Source organism: Phoca vitulina, unplaced genomic scaffold (assembly GCF_004348235.1).
Source record: "Phoca vitulina isolate PV1807 unplaced genomic scaffold, GSC_HSeal_1.0 scaffold13, whole genome shotgun sequence".
In the NCBI taxonomy this organism is placed as follows: Eukaryota; Metazoa; Chordata; class Mammalia; order Carnivora; family Phocidae; genus Phoca; species Phoca vitulina.
Genome location: NW_022589716.1, coordinates 9,760,179 through 9,771,470, shown reverse-complemented (window position 1 = coordinate 9,771,470; position 11,292 = coordinate 9,760,179). Strand labels below are relative to the sequence as shown.

Genomic DNA, 11,292 nt, shown 5'->3' with positions numbered 1-11,292 from the left:
GGCGCGGCGGAGGCGCGGCGCCTTTAAGTCCGGGCGCCGGCCCCCGCGGCCCCGCCCCCCGGAGGACGCCTCGGCGCGCGGCCGCCGGAGCCGCCGTTTAATTGGGGCTGTCAGGCCGCGGCGCGCGCGGAGGGCCGGGCGGGACGGAGGCCGGGAGGCCGGGACGGCGGGCGCGCAGCTCGGCGGGAGGCGGGCGCCCGGAGACGCGGCTGGGGCCCGCGCGGCCGGGGCGCCGTCCCAGGGCAGGGCTGCCCGGCCCCTGCCCCGGGCCGCCCGCGCTCCCCATGAAAAACCAGCTCCGCGGCCCCCCAGCGCGGGCGCACATGTCGGCCTCGGGGGCGTCGGCTGCTGGGGACACCGGGGCGGGGTCGGAGCCCGGTGCGGGGTCCGGGTCCGGCGCTAGCACCGGCGCGGGAGCGGCGACGGGTGCGGGGGCCATGCCCTGCAAGAGCGCCGAGTGGCTGCAGGAGGAGCTGGAGGCGCGCGGCGGCGCGTCCCTGCTGCTGCTCGACTGCCGGCCGCACGAGCTCTTCGAGTCGTCGCACATCGAGACGGCCATCAACCTGGCCATCCCGGGCCTCATGCTGCGCCGCCTGCGCAAGGGCAACCTGCCCATCCGCTCCATCATCCCCAACCACGCCGACAAGGAGCGCTTCGCCACGCGCTGCAAGGCGGCCACCGTGCTGCTCTACGACGAGGCCACGGCCGAGTGGCAGCCCGAGCCCGGCGCTCCCGCCTCGGTGCTTGGCCTGCTCCTGCAAAAGCTACGCGACGACGGCTGCCAGGCCTACTACCTCCAAGGTGAGGGCAGCACTGAGACCCCCGTCCGGGACTGCGGCTCGCCCGCGGCTCCCTGACGCCCCCGCCGGAGGCTGCTTTCTCTCCGTGCGCTCCGCCGGCCCGGCCGGCGCCACGTCGCCCCCGGCTCGCATCCGCCTCTACCGGGAGCTCGGCCCCCGCGGTGCGGGTTTAGGCAGGCGCGGGGGTCCCCTCTGCACCTCGTTCTCGGCATGATTCGAGTGGGCTGAACAAACTTTTCCCAGCCTGGGCTGTCTTTTTTTTTTTTTTTTCTTCCTCTTGTTGGGGTCATGGCAGCGCCTAGGCTCCTGCTGAGCCCCTCAGAGGAGGAAGGGGCCGCCTCCTGGGACCCCAAAGACGACAGGGCACCCAGGTCCAGCTGCTCCAGCCTAGAATGCGTGTCCCTGGGAGACTAGGGTCAGGATATAGGAGCCTTTGGCAGCATTATCCCCGCCCCCAAGGTACAGGGACCGTTTGGGTTGGGGGACTCTGGGCATCTCAGCCTTGGCCTCACTACTTGGGGATCACAGCCTCTTGGAGGCACTTGGGGCAGGACTATAAGCAGTGTCCCCTGCCCTGGCTTTCCGGGACCCCCAAGTCCCCAGCCTACTGCCCTAAAGCTTGTGGAAGGGGGAGGCAGCTGGGGGGCGAGTGGCTGCAGCCGGTGTTTCCAATTAACATTCCAAAATGGCCTCTCGCTGGCAGCCGGCGGGCGGGCAGGGAGGGGAGGGGAGGGGAGGCCTGCGGCACCCTCGGGCGCAGGGCCCATGCCTAGCTGCAAGGCGCTCCCCATTTCTTGTCTCTCTAAAGCCCCAGCAGCCCTCCCCCTCTGTGTTTCCTAGGCTGGGGGTCTTGAGTTCTAAGGGGAAGAGGTGGAGTTGGGACCCCTTTTACGAACTTGCCACTGTGGGTGGAAAGAGCCAACCAGTACTTTCACACTGCCCTCCCTGACTGTGGTTGGGGGTGGGGGGCAAGGACTGGACTCCCAGTCAGGAGGCCCAGGCCCTCTGGGCCTCTAACTGACCTAGACACAGCTCTGGCCCCTGCAGTCTCATCTGTAAGAGGGGTTCGCACACCCACAGGTACTGGCCTGAGATGGGGTGGTCTGCTTTCCTCTACCACTTAGCAGTTATTGAGCACCCATGGGTGCCAGGTGTGCATGGGGGCTGTGGAAGAGAAATGAGCTGGGGCCTGGCCTTGAATGCCTAAAGCTGCTGGTGTGGCTGGGGCCCTGAAGCCTTATGGGCCAGGGTATGGAGCTCAGGCATGTTACTTCACCTCCTGGGGCCTCAGTTTCCCATTCTGTCAGGTGGGTCATGGGAGAGACGTAGAGAACACAGGAGCAGGCCCACGTTGGCTGTTGTTGGCGTTCTAGTGCCTGATGTGGGCAGCGCTGGCTATCACTGGTCTCGTGCAGCCCGTTGGTCTGGGGACACTGGCCAGTAGCACGGGCAGTCTCTCACCCAGGCCCTCTTACCCTGGCCACAGGTGGTTTCAACAAGTTCCAGACAGAGTACTCAGAGCATTGCGAGACCAACGTGGACAGCTCGTCCTCACCAAGTGGCTCACCACCCACCTCAGTGCTGGGCCTGGGGGGCCTACGGATCAGCTCCGACTGCTCAGATGGGGAGTCAGACCGGGAGCTGCCCAGCAGTGCTACTGAGTCGGACGGCAGCCCCGTGCCATCCAGCCAACCGGCCTTCCCCGTCCAGATCCTGCCCTACCTCTACCTCGGCTGCGCCAAGGACTCCACGAACCTGGACGTGCTCGGCAAGTATGGCATCAAGTATATCCTCAATGTCACGCCTAACCTGCCCAACGCCTTCGAGCACGGCGGCGAGTTCACCTACAAGCAGATCCCCATCTCTGACCACTGGAGCCAGAACCTCTCCCAGTTCTTCCCCGAGGCCATCAGCTTCATTGGTAGGTGCTGCTGCGCTCTGGGCGGGGTGGGCGGGCAGGTGCGTCGAGGTGTGTGTGGGACTTGGGTGTCACTGGCGCCCGACTGGGTACCTCTGGGCCTGTCGAAGCCTGTGTGTGCCCTGCGTGTACCAGCATGTGCCCGGGGCCGAACCCATGCCTGCTCTGAGTCACCAAGGCCCTCAGGACCCGAGCGGTCCCCTGAGCCCTGGACTCCCCCCAACTGTTGGCACCCCACGGACTCTACTGTCCAGCTTGTGTTTTTCTGGCTCTGCTGTTTTGGGCTCAGCAAGCTGAAACATCACAGCTCTTAGACCTCCCACAGGTCTTGCTTGCTCTGCATCACGCCTCGGCACACATGTTTTCCGGGAGGGGGCTGCCACCGTGCCTCTTTGGGCTTTATTTTGTACCTGAGGGGGCTGAAGGGTGGCCCTGGAGCCAAAGGCCGACCCCGAATGGGCAGCTATTGGAATGTTGTGAGCCAGAGTGACTTGGTAGGGCCCTAGGTGCTCCCGGCAGCCTGTGGGGCTTGCTTGGAGTATAGAAGGCCTCCCCCGGAGCAGTATGTTCTGCTGTTCGGCTTAGAGCCCTCAGCCCCCGACATCCCCAGCTGACTCAAGATCCACGAGTTGCCTTATCTTTAACCTCCCCATCCTGCTTCCTCTGTGGCCAGCTGGAGGCTGTTAGACTGCAGGTCATCTTCCTGGCCCCAGCTCTTACCCAGGGTGCAGGGAAGGGATACAAGATCAGGGTGAATGTAAACCCTTGGCTCTCTGAGCCTGGTGACCCTGTGTTTCTGCCCAGCCTCCAGTGGCAGAGAGGAGGTGGCCTGGGCAGTCCTCTCCTGCTGGCGGGCCGTGTCCAGTGGAGGGCGTTTTGGTGTCAGCTGGGCCGGGCTAGCTTTAATAACAGGAAGTGGGAGGCTTCCCCGCCTCATCCGCTTACTGGGAACCAAAACTAGGTGCCTGGCTGGGAGGAAGGAAGGAAGCTGAGGCCTGGGGGAGGGGCTGTGACCAGGGCTGTCGGGAGCTTCCCAGCTCTGCCCAGGAGGACAAGGCCAGGAGGTCTCTGGGTCCTGCCTGAGCATTCACTCTGTCCCCCAAACAAGACAGGGGAGCAGAGAGGGGGATCCCAGGCTCCCAGGGCTGAGCCTGGCTCATGGGTGCCTTTATGCTTTTTGAAGGCCCCTCTGCATCTGGGGAGGGGGACAGAACAGGGTGTAGGGGTGGGGGGGGGGACAAGTGAAGGAATAGAGGCCCAAGCATCCCCTAGGACTCAGTGGGACAGGATCAAGCCCTAGCCCGTGCGCTGCTCAGCCACACCCTGAGAAAGCTAAAAATAAAGCCAGCGGAAGCAGTTTCACTTTGGATCACCCGGGAGTGGGTTTGGGGGCCAGGCGTTCCCCATACTCTGGTGTGTCACCACTGGAGGCTCATCTCCACCATGCCGTTAGCCCCAAGTCTCAAGGTCAGACCGCACGACTCTGCACCAAGCTGCGGCTACTCTCTCTTCCCCTGCTAGTCTTGCCTCCAGGCAGTCCCTGGATCTGGATTAAGTACCTACTGCATGCTTAGCCCTGGGCACCCTCGTGGGGGTGAGGAGGGAAGCTCTGCCAGGCCCGAGGGAATGAGCACCAGAGACGGAACAACTTGTGAACCTGTGCGTCATCTTGTGGGAGTGCACTGATTGAGCGCCAGCTGTGTGCCTGGCTCCCAGTGGGCTCAGAATCAGAGAGGTAGGCACCTTGAGGGCCCCAGAGAGCTGCCTCTTGAGGGCACAGCTGTGGCACACAGAGGCGGCGGCCCCGCGCCCAGGGGAGGAGCGCTTACGGGGCCGATTGTTCAGTGGCTCAGCCATGTTTATTGAGCTCCTACTGTGTGCAGGCCAAGGAGCCTGAGAGCGGCACTGGGGGAAGCTGGGACAGTGGGCAGAGCCTGGTTGGTGGTGGTGGGAGATGTCACTGGTGCATGGGCCTGCTGGGGGGAGTCTAGTAAGCCGGGGGGGGGGCCACCTAAGCAAGCCTCCCTTGCGAAATCTCAGGTGTGGCCTTCCTCCCAGTCCCTGGATGTTGAGTAAAGCTAAGGGGCGGGGGACAGGGCAGAGCTGGCTGTAGGGCCAGGCCCCCCATTTCCTTTCAAGCGCTCCCCTCAGACCTGTTTCCCAGGAGGCCCTCAGGGGGTCCCCCCGGGAGCCGCACCAGGAGAACGAGCTCACTCCCCCCGGCCAGGTCGTGGGCTGACAGTGGTGTGTGCTAGGAGTTAGGAGGAGCCTCTCTGTGGCCTTGGGCTTGTCGCTCTGTCTTTGCACCTGTGACCTCATTTATAAAATGAACTTGCTGACCGTGGTGCAGATGGCCTGAGAGGACACGGGTGACACCCTCAGCACAGGCTGGGCATTCGGCTGTCGCGGCAGCCGGCCAGGCAGTGACTGGTGGCCATCACTGGTGCCAGGGTTTGGAGAGCCCTCTCTTGGCTCAGGTCCTTATAAGGGTGCTGTGAACACGGGGGCCCATTTTATGGATGAGGAGACCGAGGCACAGGGACGCCCAGTGACCTGAAGCGAACGCGTGGCAGAGCCCTCTCCGCAGTCATGCTCTTGCCCTCCACCCCCAGTGGCCGTGCCACCCGTGTGGGCCTTCACCAGGTCCCCCAAGAGTCGGGCAGCACCAGCCAGTGACCCTGCCGCCCTCTGTGCCCCAGCCCCACCTCCGGCTCCCTGGAGGAGGCGCCCTCCTGACCCATGCCCGTGTGTTTCAGACGAGGCCCGCTCCAAGAAGTGTGGTGTCCTGGTGCACTGCCTGGCAGGGATCAGCCGCTCGGTGACAGTCACCGTGGCCTACCTGATGCAGAAGATGAACCTGTCGCTCAACGACGCCTACGACTTCGTCAAGAGGAAAAAGTCCAACATCTCGCCCAACTTCAACTTTATGGGGCAGCTGTTGGATTTCGAGCGGACGCTGGGGCTGAGCAGCCCGTGTGACAACCACACCCCCAGCGAGCAGCTCTACTTCTCCACGCCCACCAACCACAACCTGTTCCCACTCAACACCCTTGAGTCCACGTGAGGCTGGGGCACAGGTGGCGGGGGCCGGCCCCTCCCGACCACCCCCCCCAACCCCCTCGGGCCAGGTGGGCGGCCCGCTCCTGCTACGTCCAGCCGGAACCCAGACAGCCTCGGACATGGCCGGTGCCCGGAGGCCCCGGGTGGGCAGGCGGCCGAGCTGCCCTCGCTGCCCTCACCGCCCTGGGGCGGGCGGACCCCACAGCAAGGCCTCCCTCTGCAGGACTTTCTGGAGAGGCCCTGAGCTCTGGGACACATGGCCTCGGGAGGCCAGCAGGGCCTCATCCTTGTCCCAGGACACTCCATCGGCAGATGGGCCAGCCAGTTTGGCTGTTTTTTAAAGACACATCCACGGACCTGAGTTTACTTTTTACTTTTGGCAGGTGAATCCAAGCTCGCTGGAGCACGGCAAGTGTTCAAGCTCTTCTTGATTTTTCTTTTTTAATGAAAAGTGTTATTATCAGGCTACATGCAACAGTGGATTGTATAAACCAGTATTTCATCCCTTCCTTGATCCTGTGAGAGAGAAAGAGAAGTGTTCTCAGTTTTGTTTTTCTTCCTATTTCAAAAAGCAATTATTGGTTTTTTGGTTTTTGTTTTTAATGGAAAAGACAAACCCCGTGTTGATCTTGACCAAATGCGTTTTGCACATGTGTGAAGCCTCCCGTTTCTGCAGCAGCAGGCCCTTCTCGAAGGGGTGGCTTGCTGCTCCCTTGGCATCAGACCCCCCAGTCATGCCCACGTCTCTTGGCCCAGCCCCCATGGCACTGCACTCGCCCGTGATGACCTCTGCAAGTCATGATGGGTGGGCTGACGGGTGGCCTTTGCATTCTCAGCCCTCTGGCAGCCCCTGCAGACTCCCGGAGGCAGGAGATGGGAGGCCCTGCGGCAGGCCGGCTGGAGGTGGGGCTGCAGGGGACTGTCAAGCAGTAGCATTAGCCCTCTGGGTTCAGCCCGTAGGAGGGTCTGAGCCCGGGCCCTCTCTATAGTACCCACTACTTCTGTCTGTCTCTTTCTCTCTCTCCCCGCCGTTTGTTTGTGACTGAGAGTGGAGGCCCAGCGGCTGGGGGAAGCCTAGGTGGTGGAGGCCCAGCCCCGCCTCCTAGTTTCTGTCCCTCACCCTGGCTGTTGCTTCGGTCCAGCTGCCACCCCGAGCCCCCGTGTCCCGTGGAAGCTGGCCCTGCGCTCATCTTGCCCACGCCTTTTACTACCAGGAAACTCGCACCCGTCTCAATCCCAGGGCAGGGGCGGAAGGGGCGAGGATGGACAAGAGAAAGGGGCGTGGGGCTCTGTCCACCCCCCTCCCAGGATCCACAGAACAAAGCCACGGATTCCGTTATCCTCCTCCAGTTTTGTTCCTTCTCCAGCCTCAGTACCACCAGGTGTCACGACTGCACAGGGGCCCAGGGAGAGGTGAGTGGTCAGGCCGGGGTCCCTGAGCGAGTCCGCACTTGGCATGCGAGCGAGGCTACGGAAACTCTGCCCCACCGCGTCTTACCTCACGGGGCGGTTTTCAGGGATTCTTAAAGGCAGCGGATTAAAATCTTGCCACAGTCGAGAAATTGACAAAAAGCTTCCATGCCGTACATGGTTCTTTCTCTTTTTTACTTTTAAAAAGAAAAACCCGGAAAGATGCATCAGATTTGTGTAAATGAGAGTATGCCAAGAGGGTGGCCAGTTTTGCTTTATGATCTTATGAAGGAAAATTTGTGACCCTACATATATATACCACACACATACATATATATATCCCGAACCAGCAACGGGACTTTGTTTATATTGCAAATAAATATTATTTTTTCTTTAAAACAAGTTGTGGTGTCCAGTAAGGGCCTGGGCCAGTCAGGCGGGGGTAGGGGGGAGTTGGGGGTGGGAGGCGTCCCAGCACCTGTCCTGTGTGAAGGCAGCTAAGCCAGGAGGAGGAGGAGGAGAGGCAGGGCCTGGCGGGGAGGGAGCTGATGTGTGGCATTTCCCCAGCCTTCGGGCACTGCAGGCAGGGATCTCAGGACTTTCTCTGGGGGATTTTAAAGGCTGGTTGGTTGGCAGGAGATGGAAGCTTGGAGAGGTTTTGGGCCAAGGTCACACAGCTGAGCCCCTGCTCACCCTGAATGGCTCAGGGCTGTCCACTCGGGCATTGGCCAGATTTGCCCCAGGGCCCCGGGCTATGGACCGGGCCCTGGGGCCCTGACCTTTCCTCTTGCTGCTCTTGTGGGTGGAATAGGGGGTGTGCGCGTATCACCTCATCATCCCAACCCCCACAGTCCCTGGGAAGTCAGCGGGATGTGAAACCTGGCTGGTGATGGGTCAGCCCTGCTTTGCTCCTTAGGAGCTGGACGGCCTCAGGTCCCTCAAGCCTCCCTAAGCCTCCGTTTCCATCTCTAAAGTGAAACCAATGACACCCATATACCCAGTGCTTTTTGTGTTCGGGGCACGATGAGCATGTTCTATTCGTTTCCTGGTCTGGGCCTACAGGGGGGCCCTGGGGTCCATGCCTGGCTTCTCCAGAGCAAGTGAGTGCCCACCCACCATGCCGGGACCCCCTGGGTGGAAGCAGGGAGCAAGAAAGAGGGAAGGGGCCTGGAGAAGGATGGTGGCCATGGCCTGGGGGTGTGAGGCCCTCTGTAGGCGGCCTAGCTCCATGTGGAACGGGGCTCCAGAGCGGGGAACAGAGGCTCCGGAGCGGTTTATGTTTCCTTTGCCTCCGGCTGGATTGAGTGAGCCCCAGTCAGGGACCAGGTGCTGACTCAGTTTCCTCATCTCTGCCTCTCATCTAGCTTTACCCCTTCCGCCGTGACCACACTGGGCTGGCCGCCGGTAGGCAGCTGCGGTGGGTAAGGGCAACCGGCCCCTTTCCAAAGACTCCCAGCTGGGCTGTCCAGACTACTTTTTGGTCCCTGCCCCGTCTCTGCCCAGGAGTTCCGTTCAACCGGAGCACAGTGATGCCTTCAGGCATCTGATGAGGGGTAGAGGGCAGGTCCTTCAAGCAGAGGGACCTCAGTTCTAATCCCAGACGTGTGGCTACCAGCTCCTCGCCCCCTCAGCTTGCCCATCTCTAGAATGGGGGAACGCTTGTGCAGCCAGCAGGCCCGTGGCAGGGGGAAGGGGGCTTCTCACAGCCTCGGCGAAGGGGCGGGTGCTGCTTTTGCACTTGGGCTGCCTCTGGGCCCTGGCCCTTCTGTGCCAGGGGCAGGCAAGGGGGTGGGGGCCTGCGCAGGCAGAGACTGGGCCTTTGTTCCCTCTTGCTGCCCTTGGCCGGGGCTGGGGAAGCCCGCGGGGGCCGGGCTGGGGGCTGGGCCCTCGACAGGCCGAATGAGCGCCTGGCAGTACCAGCATGCCCAAGCACAGGCTGGGGCGTGGGAGCGGCATTGCCTCCCGAGCCAGCTCCTCGAATGGAGGACGAGGGGGCTTGACCTCCTGTGCAACCTCAGGCCTGGCGGCCTCGCCGACCCTCCGTGTCCTCATCTGAGGAAGTTCACACCTCAGCACCATGCCTGGCTGCGGGTTCCCTTCAGCTTCTCTCTGGTGGGGACAGAGGACCAGGTCATGGCTGGGCCATGCTTACTCTGGCTGGCTGTCTCTACCCCGGCTCCCAGGTTCCCACCTCACGGCCCACTCTGAGCTCCTGTGACTCCGCCCTGTTTCTACTGTGCTCCTCCCCTGTGGGCTCTGGCTCGCCCAGGCCATCTCTGGCGGAAGCCCTTGATGCCCATGTCCGCTGAGCTCCAGGACGCTGGCTCTCTGAGAGGGATCTGTTTAGTCCATGTGCTCTCAGTCCCAACTCTCCTCCTGACCCCCTCTTTGCCTCCCTTTGGATTCCTGTCTCTGTCTCTGTCTCAGCCCAGGCCCCAGGAGCGCCCCCCTCCCTCCTCGTCTTAGCCACTTCCCAGCCTTCTCATGGGAGGAAGATCTGAGCCACTCACTCACAGGCACATTCATCCAGCAGCCATTTCCTGTGTCGGCTGGGCTGCCCCAGGAGTGGGAACATGCCTGAGGGAAGTTTGGTGATGTCAGGCTGGGTGGCGGGATAATGGGGCCCTCAGCTTGTCCTCTGATAAATAAATCAGGCGCAACAGCAGGAGTGACTAAGGCTGGACACGAGAAAGAACTTGCAGCACTACGGAGCAGTCCCCCTGCAGGGCGTCTGACAAGTTGACCGCAAAAGAGATGAACATTTTCCTAGGGTAGTCCCGCTCTGAGCTTGGGGGAGGGGCAGGCAGCACTCAGGAGAGGGGTTGCCCCCCCCACCCACCCAGGGCTTCTCCCCAGGGTGCAAACACAGTCATCCCTCATGAATGGGGCAGGGTGGAGGTGTGCAGCGAACCCGTGCTGGGACCTGCCCCTCCCCTACCACCACGGCTGCCTGGCATACCCAGGCCTGCCTCCAAACACCAGGTCTACACTGGGCTGTCTTCTGCGTCAGTCTGGACGTGGCGGGGACACCAGCACCCACACCAAACTCTTAGCGGAAGCTGGAAAGCCTGATGTGGGAGCCAGGCGTCCCTGGAGCCTGGGCACCCCAGGAGCCTGGGTCCTGATCTTTGATCTATTCCCCCTGCTTGTTCTGGACCCCACCTGAGCACAGCCCTCTCACCTCCTCCCAGAGTTCTTCTGGGATTGGTCCCATCTGACTCCTGATACCCAGCAGACCTGAGAGCCTGGAGACGGTTCAGAATTGTCCTGTCCCCCCCAACCCTATGCAGATAGGGAAAGCGAGGCTCAGATGGGGTCATGGAGTGAGTCAGGGAAGAAGCTAGGCCTCCCCACGCTGCTGCCCTGAGTCTTTCACCCACATCCGGCCTCCCCAGTCGGGCTGGGAGCCTTCTCTATCCGGCCCTGTGAAGGACCAAGGACATATGCATGCGTGCACGTGCGCGCACTCACACACACACACACACACACACACACACACACACACACACACGGCCCCCTCATTTCTCAGACAGGACAAGCCCAACCAGGTCCCACAGTGACAGAGGAGCCGCCTGCCTCTCACTCCAGCCTCCTCTCATTAGGGCGCGGGTGGGGTGAGGTCATCCCTTCCCAGGCATGGCCATTAAAGACCGTCATTAGCAACTCTCAAGAGGTAAGATGAGGCCTCAGCCCCATTGTCTCTGGCTGGGTCAGATTAGCCTCCACAGGCGACATGGGACAACAGTGCCTGCTGGAACACCCTTTGCTCAGGCAGCCAACCCCTTTCCCCAGGGCTGCCCCATCACACACCTCCAGGAGCATCGGCTACCTTGTGGCTTCTGTGCATCTGTAGGCTCTCCATCAGCCCTTCCATACCCGCACCTCCTCTGGCCCCAGGGTCCTTCCACCCCTGCTGCAGGCAAAGGAGAAGCTGCAGCCCCTTCTCCAGGGCTGGATGGGCCAGGGAGGACCAGGTGTGGTCCAGAGAACCAGGGAGCCCCTAACGAGCTTTAATCCTAAGCCTGATAGGGTCTGGTTGTCACTAGAAAGATCCCCCAGCTACTAAGTGGAGAACAGCCTGAAGGGAAACATGCAGGACAGGGG

General features: G+C 61.9%; 1 protein-coding gene across 1 annotated transcript; it reads left to right on the top strand.

The window, feature by feature from the left end:
* The first annotated feature begins 244 nt into the window (after positions 1–244).
* Positions 245–7,581, top strand: DUSP7 (dual specificity phosphatase 7). The gene is made up of 3 exons (XM_032411399.1): positions 245–801; positions 2,287–2,721; positions 5,475–7,581. The coding sequence occupies exons 1-3, from the start codon at positions 285–287 to the stop codon at positions 5,780–5,782; spliced, it is 1,260 nt and encodes a 419-aa protein (XP_032267290.1). The 5' UTR covers positions 245–284; the 3' UTR covers positions 5,783–7,581.
* The last annotated feature ends 3,711 nt before the right edge of the window (positions 7,582–11,292 follow it).